Source organism: Paramisgurnus dabryanus, chromosome 7, assembly GCF_030506205.2.
Source record: "Paramisgurnus dabryanus chromosome 7, PD_genome_1.1, whole genome shotgun sequence".
Classification (NCBI taxonomy): domain Eukaryota; kingdom Metazoa; phylum Chordata; class Actinopteri; order Cypriniformes; family Cobitidae; genus Paramisgurnus; species Paramisgurnus dabryanus.
Genome location: NC_133343.1, coordinates 28,197,826 through 28,213,581, shown reverse-complemented (window position 1 = coordinate 28,213,581; position 15,756 = coordinate 28,197,826). Strand labels below are relative to the sequence as shown.

The 15,756-nt window shown below is 37.6% G+C and overlaps 1 protein-coding gene across 1 annotated transcript; it reads left to right on the top strand.

Annotated features, from left to right (window-relative positions):
- Window positions 1-10,458: 10,458 nt before the first annotated feature.
- On the top strand, window positions 10,459-15,426 carry krt18b (keratin 18b). Its single transcript, XM_065272572.2, has 7 exons — window positions 10,459-10,984; window positions 12,261-12,343; window positions 13,690-13,846; window positions 14,131-14,295; window positions 14,388-14,513; window positions 14,651-14,871; window positions 14,950-15,426. Exons 1-7 carry the CDS (start codon window positions 10,544-10,546, stop codon window positions 14,981-14,983), a joined length of 1,227 nt encoding a protein of 408 aa, XP_065128644.1. The 5' UTR covers window positions 10,459-10,543; the 3' UTR covers window positions 14,984-15,426.
- Window positions 15,427-15,756: the final 330 nt, after the last annotated feature.

Below are 15,756 nucleotides of genomic sequence, written 5' to 3'. Positions count from 1 at the left end.
TACACAATTTATTAAGCAAACCGTTATTTACTAATTTTAAACTCTGTGTATGTTTTGATAATCGTTTTTGAGAATCTGGGGGCTCATTTATAAAGCGTGCGTATGCACAGAACAGGGCTGGAAACGTGCGTACACCAGTTCCCACGCAAAGGTTGTGATCTATAAAAAACAAACTTGTTGGGAGACTCGGCTTACAGGGTGGGATCTGAGGATGATTCATGTACGCACACTTGCAGGTGATCTGTGTTTATTAAGGGACCATTGCTTTGTTTTATAAGACTTAATATTTTTTGGCGTATGCAATTTTTTGGCTTTTGTGCGTACGTAGACTTTTAGTAAGGATCCTACGCACAGCTTTATAAATGAGACCCCTGATCTCTAACAGAATTCCTTCACAAAAATGCAATTTTACTAAATTAACTTTTTGCAAAAAAAAATTTTTTTTAAAGAAAAATAATGCATTTTTAAACACATTTTAATACCAGGTAAACAGCCCCTGTCATCCAAAGTGACTTGAAAATGCATTCACACTTTCAAGTCACTTTCAAGTGTGTTCCCTGGAATTTGACCCCATGACCTTTGCAATACTCCACCAATTGAACTACAAGAACACTAATGTAATAATTTGAGTAATTAGGGAATTAGAAAAAACAACTACTTTGTTAATTATACAAGCAACCCAAGCCCTTAAAAGTGTACAGGTTTAAAGAGATCACAAGCACTGTGTGGTGTTTACATTCATCACGTACTGTAGGTGGGGCATGTTTATTTGGGCTGATTTATGGGATGGATGACAGTGTACTTAGACCGTAAAAAGTCATGCCATCTTTTCTTCCCTTTTTCATGAACATCTACTGGCACATTAAAGTTAACTTTTAGCTAACCAAGGTGATTACAGGCCGGTGTTGTTAAAAGACAATTGATTTAACAAGGAGTTTCGGTAGTTCAAGTGACACAACATGGTGCTAGCAAGGCCACAGTTTCGATTCCCATGAGAAACGGATTAAAAAAAATCGTTGAAGTTGCTTAAAATAATGCATTGTTGAAAGGCTAGATTAGACTAGGTAAAATGCCAGATTCCTGCAAAACCTTATAGGTTAACCCTAACCTAAAACAAACCTGTAGTAAAGATAAACAGAAATAAGATCTCCTTAAGATCACAGTTGTTATTATAATTCTTCAAAATCAAAATTTTCTTAACTGCAATTAAATGTAATAGAGGCTATTGCTAAAGTTAGCGATCCCTGGAAGTACACTAACACTAAACATTTTGCACGACTCCTTTTATCTGACACACCCATTGCAGATCTAGGTTTTTTCTGCTAATAAGCCAATGAGTTCAATCAGGTGTGTTTGATCAGGAGGACATCCAAAAGTTGTAGTGTTCCTCTGGTGTGCCTTTATGAACAGGGTTGGAAATCACATTGGTTAGGAAATAACTTTAAAATTAAAATTTAGTAAAAGATTTTTCATCAAATTCTTCCAAAACTAAATTGTCTGTATTATCCATGTTAATTTCATGTATTTGTCTTAACTCTGCATGTCAACGAATACCTTTGAGAACGTGATAGTTAAAGGGACACTTCACTCTTTTTTTTGAAAATATGCTAATTTTTCAGCTCCCCTAGAGTTAAACATTTGATTTTTACTGTTTTGGAATCCATTCAGCTGATCTCCGGGTCTGCATAGCTTAGCATAATCCATTGAATCTAATTAGACCATTAGCATTGCGCAAAAAAACACCAAAGAGTTAAGATATTTTTCTTATTTAAAACTTGACTCTTCTGTAGTTACATCTTGTACTAAGACCGACAGAAAATTGAAAGTTGTAATTTTCTAGGCAAATATAGGCGTAACAATAAAGGACTTTGCAGCCTTAACATGGCTGCAGAAGGCGCAATGATATTACGCAGTGCCTGAAAATAGTGCCCTGCTATTGAAAGTTACCATGGGGAATATTTTCGCAACTTTTAACTCTTTCCCCGCCATTGACGAGTTATCTCGTCAATCTGCAATACTGGATAGTAGGTGGATATTAGGTGGATAGTAGCGGTAACTTATTAAACCCAGAAGTATTGCCCTTGGGAAGTATTGTCCGTGTATGTTTTAAAGATCGCTCTGCATCTGATCTCTATCAAAAGTCCTTCACAAAAATGGAATTATCTCAGCTTTTTGCTCAAATTTGGTGTTTTTGATGAACCTACACATATTTGAGAGGTGATAAAAATAGAACACATGAAGGTAGGATGAAACAGATTTTTTAGTTTGAAAGCAGAGGGTTTGTTCTTTTATTTCATATATTGTATGTTTATATATTTAAAAAGAAGCATTTTCTGGAAGGCATTAAACTTTTGTGAAAATTATGAAAAATGCTAGCGGCGAACTACCTGTCGGTCTTAGAATACGAAGTAACTACAGAAGAGTCAAGTTTTAGTAAAAATATCGAAACTCTTTGGTATTTTTAGCGTGATGCTAATGGTCTAATCAGATTCAATGGATTGTGCTAAGCTATGCTAAAAGTGGTATCGCCAGATTCGAGAACAGCTGAATGGATTAAAAAAAAAAAAAAAAAAAAAAAAAAAAAAAAAAAAAAAGTAAAACTCTAGGGGAGTTGGAAAATTAGCATATTTTTTCCCTTTAAAGGAAAACAGTTTACCTAAAAAAAATATAGGTCTCAAAATGATGAAGCTCTAAAAAGCACATCCAGGATCCATCTTAAAAGTTATCCAAATTACTCAATAGCATTTAAATGTCTTTTTAAGCAAAGCGGTAATCGTGCATTGTAAAACAAATTACTTAAAAAGACAACTGAGAACTTATAAAATATTTATATATAAAATATATATGCATAGCTTAAGATCCTTAATAGGAGTGGGATTTTTTTCTATTACTATTTCCTTTGAATTCGTAATATGTATTTTAAACTTTTCAAAAAAATGGTCAAAGGGGCAGTACCCTTTAAAAATGTCCTAATACGTACAGATTTAGGTATACATTTGTAAACATGGTATTAATGTCCCTTTGAGGTAATAATATGCACTTTCTGGTACCAATATACCTGTGAGGTACAAATATGAACTTTTCGGTGCAGGCAGAGGTGTACATTTTAAAAGGGTATCGCCCCGTGACAGCTAGGGACCATTTATTTACTCTTTTTTTACAGTGTACATTTTAAACTAATCAATATTAGGCCTACCTAAAACAATTTTTCCTTTTTTTTTTGGCCAGAAAAAGGTCTTGTACTGATATGGTCATGTTTAGCCTGCAAATTAATTCAAATCATTACAGATTTAATGTAAACTAATAATAAAAGACACTGGAACAAATCTCGCAACTTCTAAGTGTTATTTTTAAGAAGCGACCCAGCATAGCGTCAAGGGGTGCAGAAGTCCTTCAGAAGCTGCATGCCTTAATATATGAAACTACACGACAAATCACCTCAGGGCGTTTCTATATCATGTCTATACTAATTAAAAAATCTTGAACTACATGTCACACACTTTCATTTTAGTCGGCATGTCACGCAAACAAGTCCAAACCAGCAGTGAACCGATGGTGACCTATTTTCGTTGGCTTGGGAATTCATTTTAAAGGTGAATCCTGCTTATTGTTGGCCAAGTGAGAGATAATCTTCAAACTGTGCTTGCTATGCACTCTTCATTCACATTGCCTGAAATAAGAGTATGGGTGTGTCACCCTGCAGGTATGCTCAGTACAGGTGATCAACGTTAAAACAGGTCTTTAAAAAGGAGATATGCACCGCATGCATGAAACTGGTTTCCCTCGAGGGGCTCCAGTGGGCATATTCATGACAACAAAGATTAAATTCAACTGGCTATGAGTGACAGCTTATGCAAGCACGCATAGCATATCTGTTTGCCTTTGGATAAACTAGTTCAAGGAAGGTGTAAGTATAGACAATGCAGAGTTGTGTGGTTTTTGAATAAGCTGAAAGCAGAAACAAATCGTAATACATGCCAGTTCATGCATGAAAAGAAATGTTTTTCTTACAAAACTGGGAAATCTAAAGAGACTGATACTAAAGGTTGGGTACATAAGGTTTGCTTCAAGTATCCAAAATAGTTCATCTAAGCATCTGAGATTATTGCTCTGTAAACATGTGCCCCATTTAAGCTAGCTTTTGGAAAATGTCTGCATCCTGTTGAAATTCCTTTTTTTTATCGCAGGATAAGATTTGGTATAACAACCCAAACGCTGTAGCCAAGAGTGAAAACTAAGGAAGAAAGCTGAGTAAACAAAATGTGGTGCCATAAACTTATCAAACCCTGGTGTGTTTTGTTCTGATTTTGTAATGTTGTTAGCGCCCTCTTGAGGTCGAGTCTGGAATTGCACCATATGTCTTCTATCAAAGCATGCCACAGACAAAATTACTTTTATTTGGTAAAAATGTCTAACTGAACATTATAATGCAGTATATTTTAATGCCGCATAACAATTATAATAATTATACAATAACATTGTAAATTAAACCAAAATATTTACACACTGTCCTGTTCTTCATTAAGACTGCCGTGTAAAGTTTTTTATGAGAACATCTGCATCTTTACTTTCTCATTTCTCACACGCTAGCTTACAAACAATGCTTGTTGGAAAAAGGAAAATAAAAGGAGAAATATGATTCCAGTTTTTGATTGTTGAAGGATTCAAATTTTCCTTCCTTGTTCTCTGCATTATTCTTTTATTCTCCTTTTCCCAAAGATTTTTTTTTTTAGATAATGGGCAGGCAGTGCAGAAAAGCACTGGGTGGAAATACGAGTCAAAACAGGCGAACACAAAAGAGTCGTAAAATGTTCAGCTGGATGTGGCTGCCAAGAACATTGAGCTTCACTAAAGGCCACAGAGCCAATTTTGACTGGAAAGGAGTGCAGTTAAAATGTGCTCTCACCCTCTCTTAAAAATGCTATCAAACTTTTGCTTTTCATTTAAAATGCATACAGGCTGCATTTGAAGCTATCGATTTAAATAAGCACAATTTTTCAAAATATAGCATTGCATTCATCTTAAAAAAGAAAGGAGAGAGAGAGGGATTTTGGAAATGCTGGATGGGGCTTCATGGGTAATGGGGTGGGGAGGGTGCAAATTCCTTCATTCTGGTGTGTGATTCACTATCCCATCACTTTCCTGTTCTTTGACACGGTTATCCTCCCTAACTCTGTTTTCTGTCTGCCAACTGTATGTGCTCATTTGCATTAGACTCTGTGACTTAGCTGTTCGACTACAATTGATTATTTGTTATGCCGATCTTATCACACAGAACCGATCTGCATCTAAACATGTGACCTCCACTATGATAAAAATTATTTCATTATGAAGTGAGAAGAGACTGTAAACAATATTGTTTTTAGGGTTTTGCATTAAGATATATCAACGACTATCAGCCCTAATTCATAAGCATTTAGATTGCATTGTCCTTTAACATTGTTGAAACATTGTAACTTTGTATAGCACTTCTCATATTATGGCTTCCCTAAGATTAATCGCTTCATTGTTTCGTAACTGTTGTAAGTCACTTAAGGAATAATTGACCACGAGCTGTTCAATTATTTGAAAATAATGAACACCCAAGGTGGTAATGCTGTATGACACAAGGGGAGTGAGTCAAATATTCCGCTTATACCATGGTTACTTACCATAGACATTTGCTCGGGTGGTTATTTTAAAGGGGACATTGAATTATATGTCAAATAATTATTTGGTGTCCACAGAGTATGTATGTGTAGTTTTTAGTTTAAAATAACCCATGTAATTTATTATAACATGTCAAAATTGCCACTTTGTAGGTGGTGTGAGCAAAAATGTGTCGTTTTTGGGTGTATCCTTTAATATGTGAATAAGCGGATCGCTGCATTAAATGGCAGTGCTGTGGTTGGATAGTGCAGATTAATGCTGCGTTCACACCAGCCGTGGTAGAAGTGATTTCAATGTTAAGTCAATGTGAAGACGCGCATCTGGAGGTTTTGCGGCGCGAATGAGGGATTTAGGAAAATGCGAGAAATGCGCAAGTTGAAAAATTTGAACTTGGGCGGAAAAACATGTGTTAACCAATTAGGAGCTTGCCCTAGAAGTGACGTGATTACAGGAAGTGAACGGAGTCGCAGAAGCCCCTCCCATGATGCGAATTTGCATGACTAGAATTTCACGCGCGAATAAAGCGAGTAAACTTAAAATGTTAAAGCGGCAAACTAGACGCTGTAGACGCGAATTTGACACCTCAAACGCGGCTGGTGTGAACCCACAGTAAGAGGCGGTATTATCTCCTTCTGACATCACAAGGGGAGCTAAATTTTAATGACCTATTTTTTCACATGCTTGCAGAGAACTACTCTGGGTTACTGGGTTGATCTTTTTCACATTTTCTAGGTTGATACAAGCACTGGGGACCCATTAACAGCACTTAACTCTTTCACCACCAGCGTTTTTAAAAAAAGTTGCCAGCCAGCGCCAGCGTTTTTCATGATTTTCACCAAAGTTTAATGCCTTCCAGAAAATGTTCTTCTTTAAATATATAAACATACAATATACCAAATGAAAGAACAGACCCTCTGCTTTCAAACAAAAAAAAACGTTTTATCCTACCTTTAGTGGTTCTTTTGCAATCAGCTTTTGAATATGGGTAGGTTTTTGCAAAAACACCATATTTTGAGCAAAAAGCAGAGATAATTCCATTTTTGTGACGGACTTTTCATAGAGATCCGATTCAGAGCGATCTTTAAAACAGACACGGACATGCAGCAGCTTGCCATAGGGCAATACTTCCGGTTTTAAAAAGTTGCGGAAGGGCGGTAATAATAGCGGTATTGCGGAAAGACGGAAAATCTCGTCATTGGCGGGGAAGCGTTTTCTCTTAATTGACGAGATATCTCGTCAATGGCGGGGAAAGAGTTAAACATGGAAAAAGATTTTCATTATATGTCCCCTTTAAGACATTTGACAGGTCAGGTGTGCGTTTATAGAAAAATAATGCATGATCATGGAACTGTGGATTTCTAAACAAATCAGAAAAGCATTCAATAGCCCCGTGTTATAATATGGATTAAAATGTCTGCAACATGCCTAAATGTAAATGTGTGTAGGTTACGTAACAGAGGTGCAGCTATGACATAAAATGCTATGATATCAACAACTCCCTATGCATTTTAAAAATTTTCAACAATTATAAAAGTATCTGTCAGGTGTGGGCCAATACAAACTTGAAATACAATTATTAAACCTGCTTGTTTAAATCACGTGGTTTTATAAATGTAATCAATATTACACTTTAACTATAATACCACCATGGTAATCGTGGTTAAGTGTATAAAGGGGACCATATTTATATCCAAATTGTTACTAACTTACATGAAAGGTAACTCAAAACCTAAATCCTATCGTCTGGATCTAGTTAAATGTAATGTATAGGAAATGGTGTCTGTGTGTCGCACTACCTGGATTAGGGCTGAAAGTTTAGACAACACCTTAAAAAGTTGTCACAGAAATAAATACAGGCTTAATTTGTGTGATATAAGGCGTGCAAGTGCTTTTTTTTTTTGACTAGCCACAAGACAGGAAATGAAAACGTTGCTTGGTAACCAACTGTCGAAATACATGACACACATTTAGTTGCCATGTGTATGATAGAAACAAACACTCAGAAGTGTTTCTTGAAGAGAGTCTTGAAATACTACAGCTTCAAGAATAAAGCTCCAGTTAGATAAAATGCAGGCGAGTTTCTCGAGCATAAAGCAGAGAGGTTTGATAAAGCCATACTTTCAGCCGCAGGGCTGTTTGTGATTTAAAAAAAACGCCATTCGTATTCAGAGCTCCCGGAAATCATGGGCTGATGACTCATCTGGTAACCAAAGCTCTCTGAAATCTATGGACAACACAAAGACCAAACAAAGACAACCTGCAGATCACACCCCGTCATTTTATGTCTGCCAGCTGGAATAGATTTTGATCCACTGAGGCCAAAAAATAAGAAAGTAGTCATGAAACTAAATAGAGATGTGTTGTTAAATACTGAAAAGTTTGGTTGAATATGTGACCGGTTTAAGTTTCATAATTTAATTATAAGATTATGAGCATCAAAGTTACATTAATTTCACATTCATTTCAATCTTATGCAGTTAATATATTAAAGATATCAAGGTTATATTGTAACAGAATCTCTTCTATGTATGATGATTATATGTAGAAAACTGTAAATAACAATCTGGTTTTCACATCCTGTAAGAACTGCTGAGAACAGTAGGAATTATATAAAAAAACATGCAAAATAAATCAGACGGTAAAAAAGAAAGAGGAAAAAAGAAGGATCAGCTTTCACAAAACGCTTTGTGCAAACTCCTCAGGTTTCCTTTAAAGTTGTGGGTGTATACAGCCTCTAGGTGTCCTGTTGTATAGATCAATGGTGTTTCACAACAACAACAACAACATTATCAGTTATGTATAATCTGCTGTGGTCAGATTACAAAAGATGCAGCATTAAGTAAAAGTTCACACTGTTCTCTATTCATTCAAGTCCAAATATTAGCGATGATATGGAGACTTCATTGCCAAAAAAAATGATGTAATAAGGTCGACGTGATACAGAGCCGTTTTCATAGGCCTGCATCTTTTAATCAACTTTTATCTGTTTTGTGTCCTAACGTTAACCTAGCAAATTGCATATTTGGACAGTTATGTAATTTTGAGCAGTATACCCTTACAAGGTCAAAAGCAAGTGAGACTATTTGTGGAATTGCGGTTTACAGAAAAAACATCTCAACATGAAACAAGAATGTGAAGATGTTAATATTGAATACACTCTCACAAAGAATAGCCAAAAATGGCCCGCAGCTGTCACTGGGCCGGTACCCTTTTAGAAAGTACACCTTTGCGCCTAAAGAGTTCATATTAGTATCTCAGAGGAACATGTCTTCACGTTTGTACCTAAATAGTACATGTTAGGGTGTTAGATGCTTTTTAATAATGAAAGTTGAAATCTCACCCATACTGTACACAGTCAGGAATAAATGTATAAAACTGGACATTTTCTGTAGCTGGGGTGGTACCCTAATGTTTAGTTTGGTAGCTTTACTGGTTTACTAAACATAATGAGGTTGTACCCTTTTGAGTACATTACTGTACCTAAAGGGTCTATTGTGTTTTGTGTATTGTGTTATAATTGATTCTTAAAGGGACACTCCACTTTTTTTGAAAATATGCTCATTTTCCAGCTCCCCTAGAGTTAAACATTTGATTTTTTACCGTTTTGGAATCTATTCACCCAATCTCCGGGTCTGGCGGTACCACTTTTAGCATAGCTTAGCATAATCCATTGAATCTGATTAGACCATTAGCATCACGCTAAAAAATAACCAAAGAGTTTCGATATTTTTCCTATTTAAACACTGCTCTTCTGTAGTTACATCATGTACTAAGACCAACAGAAATTAAAATTTGCGATTTTCTAGGCAGATATTGCTAGGAACTATACTTTCATTCTGGCGTAATAATCAAAGACTTTGCTGCCGTAACATGGCCGCAGCAGGCACAGTGATATTACGCAGCAGCCGAAAATAGTCCCCTGCTATTGAAAGTTACCAAGGGGACTATTTTCGGGCAGTGTGTAATATCATTGCACCTCCTGCAGCCATGTTACACCAGCATAGTCTTATTACGCTAGAATGAGAGCATAGTTCCAAGACATATCGGCCTAGATATGTCCATCGGTCTTAGTACACAATGAAACTACAGAAGAGTCAAGTTTTAAATAGGAAAAATATCGAAACGTGTTGGTTATTTTTAGCGCAATGCTAATGGTCTAATCAGATTCAATGGATTGTGCTAAGATATGCTAAAAGTGTTATCGCCAGACCCACAGATCAGCTGAATGGATTCCAAAACGGAAAAAAACAATGTTTAACTCTAGGGGAGCTGGAAAATGAGCATATTTTCAAAAAGGTGGAGTGTCCTTTTAAGGTACACAATAGGTCCTTAGGGTATAATATTGTCCCTAAAAGGTACAAAAGAATGTCTGGTACAGAAGTATGTCTAAAAGAATAAAAGTCACTTTCTTTTGGAAAAATTTACTCATAGATGTAACATATCCCTAGTGGGCTTGATCAAAGTCAAAAACTATTGTTTTCTATTGTTAACTTGTTTTCTCGTCAGCTGAGACTGTAATTCAATCTTTTTCTAAAACATTACGGGACTAAAAAGTATAAAACAAACCCGATCTCACTGCTATATCTTATTGCAGTATGTGGCCCTGGCCAGATGAACTCAGACGTTGGAAGCATGCGGAGGGTTGAGATCGGGCAGAGAGGGAGAAAGAGGATGTGGGAAGGGCGTTAAAAAACAGGGGGGAACAGATCATGTGGGCAGGGTCTTAGTTGGTCAGTGCGCGTGTTTGTGACTCAGATAGAGAAAAAGGAGGAACGGCAGGAGTTTGGTGGGGGTATAAAAGCCTCACAGTTCTCTTCCTGTGGCTCTTTAGTGTTGACGTCCCCTAGCGTGTGCTAAGTTTCTCGTTCAGTTAACACTTCCTTCCTCCATCATCATGAGCTACTACGCACCTCAGGCATCTCACATCTCCTTCACACGGTCAATGCCAGCATACCGTGCTGCCAGCACATATGGCGGGGCAGGGGGTCAAGGCACGAGGATCTCCTCTGCATCTTCCATGTCCCTCCGTTCTGCCCCTAGAAGTGGGGGCATTACTTCTTCCAGCGCCTACAAAGTGAGCTCTGCAGGCATGGGCGCCGGCTCCGGAGGGTCCCTGAGAGGGAGCGTAGGGTCCACGGGGCCAATGATGGGCGATGAGAAAGGCCAGATGCAGAATCTGAACGACCGTCTGGCCTCCTATCTGGATACGGTGCACAGGCTGGAAAAGGAGAACGCCAAACTGGAGCAGCAGATCAGGGAGGTCCTGGAGAAAGGAGGTCCAGAAGCCCGAGACTATAGCAAGTACAATGCCATCCTGGATGATTTGAGGAAGAAGGTGAGAGATACTGTCGGGTCATACATACTTTTCATGTGTTTTCTTTTGTGGGGGTTGAAGCTTGAGAAAGTTGAGAGACCAAAAAGTAAGTCACATTGATGCCAGATGTTTTGAATTATAGCCGTCTCGCAGAAATTGGAGATACACACAATTTTTGTAGAGAAGCAAAGAAAGAGTATATAAAGTATAGTCTGTATGTATTAACATATAGAGAGTTTATAATGTATTTTATACATCAAAGAAGTGTATAGTTTTTTGTCATTGAAGGCTTTAACTAAAGCATTATCAAGATGAATCTACTTAAAAAATAATATATTTATATTTTAACATTTAGTAGTGTCCATAAGAAATCTTCAGCATAAACCAAATGGGTTATCATATGTCTAAGTCTCAATGGAGGGTGTGGCACATGCCCTTTTCTTCTTCTCTTTTCTTTGTGCACGTTCCGTTTCTCTGTACCCATTCTTTACTATCAGGGAATTCCTCCAAGGCTGTAAAATCAATGTAACCATAGAGACGGATAACACAAATAAACCACTTGTAGTCATTTCTAAACTGTTAGAAGAGTTTGACGAACTACGGGCAGCTGAAACTTCCTACAAGGTCACAAACTACACAGACTACACAGTCAAAATGCAAAACAGATGTGGGATGAGGAACACATACGCACCCACACAATCACCCAGGCACTCACGAACGCACAAGAATGCAACTGCTGCAGAATTTAAACAACAGATGTGGTTGGGTCATTTTACCACATTTAGGGGCGGTTTCACAGACAGGGTTTAGATTAATCCAAGTTCTTCATGTAGGATGATTTTATGTAGGAAAAAAATTACTTTGTTGGGTTTCACAAGCAGGGTCACATGAAGAATATTAAGATAACATTAAGATATTATGACAGTTCTGGAAGGCAGATGAGCAGAAGCTCGTGATAATGCATCATAGCAGTTTCCTCCTGCAGGATGTGTCACATGACAAATTTGTAGGCGTGTTTTATCATTCCCTCTATTCAAAACTCTGCACAAATATATGATACAGAGACATGCACAAGCTCTTTCACATGCAAATGATCTTTCTTTGCTTTAAACTTTAATAATGAAATGTTACTTTATTAAATGCATGATTAAATATTACAAGACCAATGTGAACCCTATTCTAATAATGCTCTTCTTATCTTGCTGCTTCACACTATAAAGTTTTGATATGGATGTCAAAACCAGATTTTCCTCTATAGACACATTGTGGTGAAATATGTTTGCTGTTTTGCCTGTAGGTTTTTGATGCCACCGTGGACAATGCTAGTCTTGTTCTTCAGATTGACAACGCTCGACTGGCCGCAGATGACTTCAGAGTGAAGTCAGTATACATTCCATTGGTTACAACAAGAATCTTAAAAATGTCTCTAAACATACTGACCTCATTTTTGTATCCTAATTTTCTTTGAACAGAACTTACAAACGTATCTTATTGCATAGTATCTTTACAATCGGTAAAGCATAGTTAAAGATATATACACACTGGGATGGTACCCTTTAAATAAATGTCCTAATATGTATCATTTTGGTACAGAAATGTACCTTTGAGGAACCAGTATGTACCTCTAAGGCAGTAGTTGCCAAACTTTTTTATTTCGCAATTTACTAATCTCCGGGTCTGGCGCTACCACTTTTAGCATAGCTTAGCATACTCCATTGAATCGGATTAGACCATTAGCATTGTGCTAAAAAATAACCAAAGAGTTTCGATATTTTTCCTATTTAAAACTTGACTCTTCTGTAGTTACATTGTGAACTAAGACCGACAAAAAATTAAAAGTTGCGATTTTCTAGGCAGATATGGCTAAGACTATACTCTCATTCTGGCGTAATAACTAGAGGACTTTACTTCTGTAAAGGAGGCGCGATGATATTACGGGGCAGACGAAAATAGTCCCCTTAGTATCTTTTAACGGCAGGGGACTATTTTCAGGCAGTGCGTAATATCACAGCCTTAAAGTTATGCATAATAAAGGGCCTGGCCACTTGAGTGACGGGTGAAGTGCCACTACTGTCACTACCGTCGAGCTAGGCGTGCTTGGTTTCAGCAACCAGCCACTTCCGGTTCACCCACATGCCGCCTCTTTACCAATTTCCTGTTATCTGTGAGTTATCCACGGTGACGCAATACCAAGATGGCAACGGCAGGCCCCGCCAATTATTGGCTCAGAAAAGCCCTTTACAAACCTATGGGTAACGTCAAGGACACAGTTGCGACCACAGACTGTAAAAAAAGATGGACAACGCAATGTCACTTCCTTCCGTTGTAATGAACTGAAAAATGTCCGACCATGGGCGCTGGCATGTTACGTAAAAACGTCAGTTTGGAGCCAGGGCATGCACAGCAGGAATCGTCTGTGGAGCCAGAGCCACGGTATCATACTTCTGCCAAAATGCTTGCGCGCCCAATTTAACCATGCCGATCATACCGACATAAAGAAGCCAGTGGCTTCACTTTTCAAGATGTATGAGGCACACTCGGTTCCGACCCACAGTTTGAAAAACCCTACTCTAAGGTACTAATATGTACTTTTTAGGTACAAAAGTGTACTTTTGGAAAAGGTACCTTCCCAGTGACAACTTTTTTACAAGTGTAGTTGTGTTTTTTAGGTACAGTGTTGAGGATAGACAAAGGCGCATTATTGAAAAGCCATATGTGTGTTTCAGGTTTGACAATGAGATGTCCATCAGGTTGTCTGTTGAAGCAGATATTGCAGGTCTGAAAAAGGTCATTGATGACACAAATATGGGTCGTCTGAACGTGGAGAGTGAAATCGAGTCCTTGAAAGAAGAGCTTCTTTTCCTCAAGAAGAACCATGAGAATGTAAATAGCCCATTAGCTCTTTTGCACCCTTGCACAAAGTTTATTTATAACAGAATGTGTAAAAACAAATCACATTTTATATCTTATCTTTTATAAAAATGCAGCTGGATATAAGCCATCAGCATAGGCATGCACATAAGCCCAACACAACAACATTGGGTTCGTGGCAAGACTGTTTGTCTGACCAATGTCTTTTATCATGGACCAGCACTTAAGTTACCGAACAGTCTCAATGTCCAACCATCAATGCGTGTCTACATCTCATATTTCCTCTGTGTTTGCAGGAAGTTGGAGAGCTACGAAACCAGATCACCCAGTCAGGTGTTCAGGTTGATGTTGACGCACCTAAGGGCCAGGACATGGCTCAAGTGATGGAAGAAATGAGGGCCAACTACGAAAAACTTGCTCTTAAAAATGCAGAAGACCTTAAAATGTGGCATGAAAACCAGGTACAGAGATGACTTATAGGATAAAACCCAATTTCCACAAACCTCTGGCCACTAATCTTGCTTCATGGTCTCAAACTCATCTCTCTCCTCAGATCTCAGACGTTCAGGTGCAGGTAGCTCAGAACACAGAGGCGTTACAAAATGCCCAAATGGAGACGAACGATCTTCGCAGACAGATTCAGACTCTAGAGATAGAGCTCGCTTCCCAACAAAGCCTGGTACATGCACAGATACATAACTTTATGGGTTTAAATGTACAGTGCATCATTGCTTTAGTGTTAATAAGACTCATTTACATGTAAGTCATCTTTTGACGTGTACTTCTCACTCATTTTGTGTTCAATACTCTCTCTAGAAAGCATCACTTGAGGATACATTAAGGAACACTGAGCTACGCTCAAATATAGAGGTGGAAAAGTCCAATAACATCCTATTACAGCTTGAATCTGAGCTTACAAACCTGAGATCAAACATCACAGAGCAAGGGCAGGAATATGAAGCCCTGCTCAATATTAAGACAAGACTGGAAGCAGAGATCAACACATACAAGAGACTTCTTGATGGAGGAGACTTCGAGTAAGGTTATATAGTATATGTATCATAGTATAGATAATGTCGAGAAGTTTATGATTCTACTTTGTCTTTATTGTTCAGGCTCCAGGATGCACTAGAAGAAGACAGAGATTGAAATCACAAATGCCGACTTTGAAGAGAACAACATGCTGAACGTGGATCAAAACATAACACTTTGGCACTTGAGATTCAAATAGAAAGCATTCAAATGAAACCTGTGGCAAATCGCTTTAATCTTTTTCCATTTGAAAATCCACTTTGAATTGTCCTGACAATCTATTCAGCACAGATTTCTGGACACGTTTCATCTCTTTTAAAGTTTCTCTCATCAAAGACTGTTACACCCAACACACACCAAGCAATGTGCGAGTTACATAACAGCAACATTACGGCAGGTTTTTAAACATTATTGGTGTATTATAAAACTTAAGAATACGTATTATAATGCCACATCATTGTTCAATGATACAGTCTTGTTTAAAAGCACAAACATGAAAATGTCAAGAGAAATGTGAAAAATTTTGTGAGAAAAAGTAATAAAATGATTTCTACAGTGAATTTGAGGAGTGTTTTACAAAGGCGAGTTCTTTAAAGACATTTGCAAATCACTATAAAGAACATTACTGGTTATGGAAACTAGGGATGGGCATTCGATTAAATTTTTTTAGTCGATTGTCGGGTGAATTAACGATCGACTATCGATTAATCATTAATTTTTTATAATAAATAACAATTATTTAACTTATTATTCAAAAATGTTGAATACAAAAATACAGCTTGTTTTCCTCCATGAGACCTTTATTACAAGATCAACTTGTGGCAAACAGTTAAACTACATTTAGTTAGACAAACGGACCATATTATGCGCTTGAATATGCGGCGCTCTAA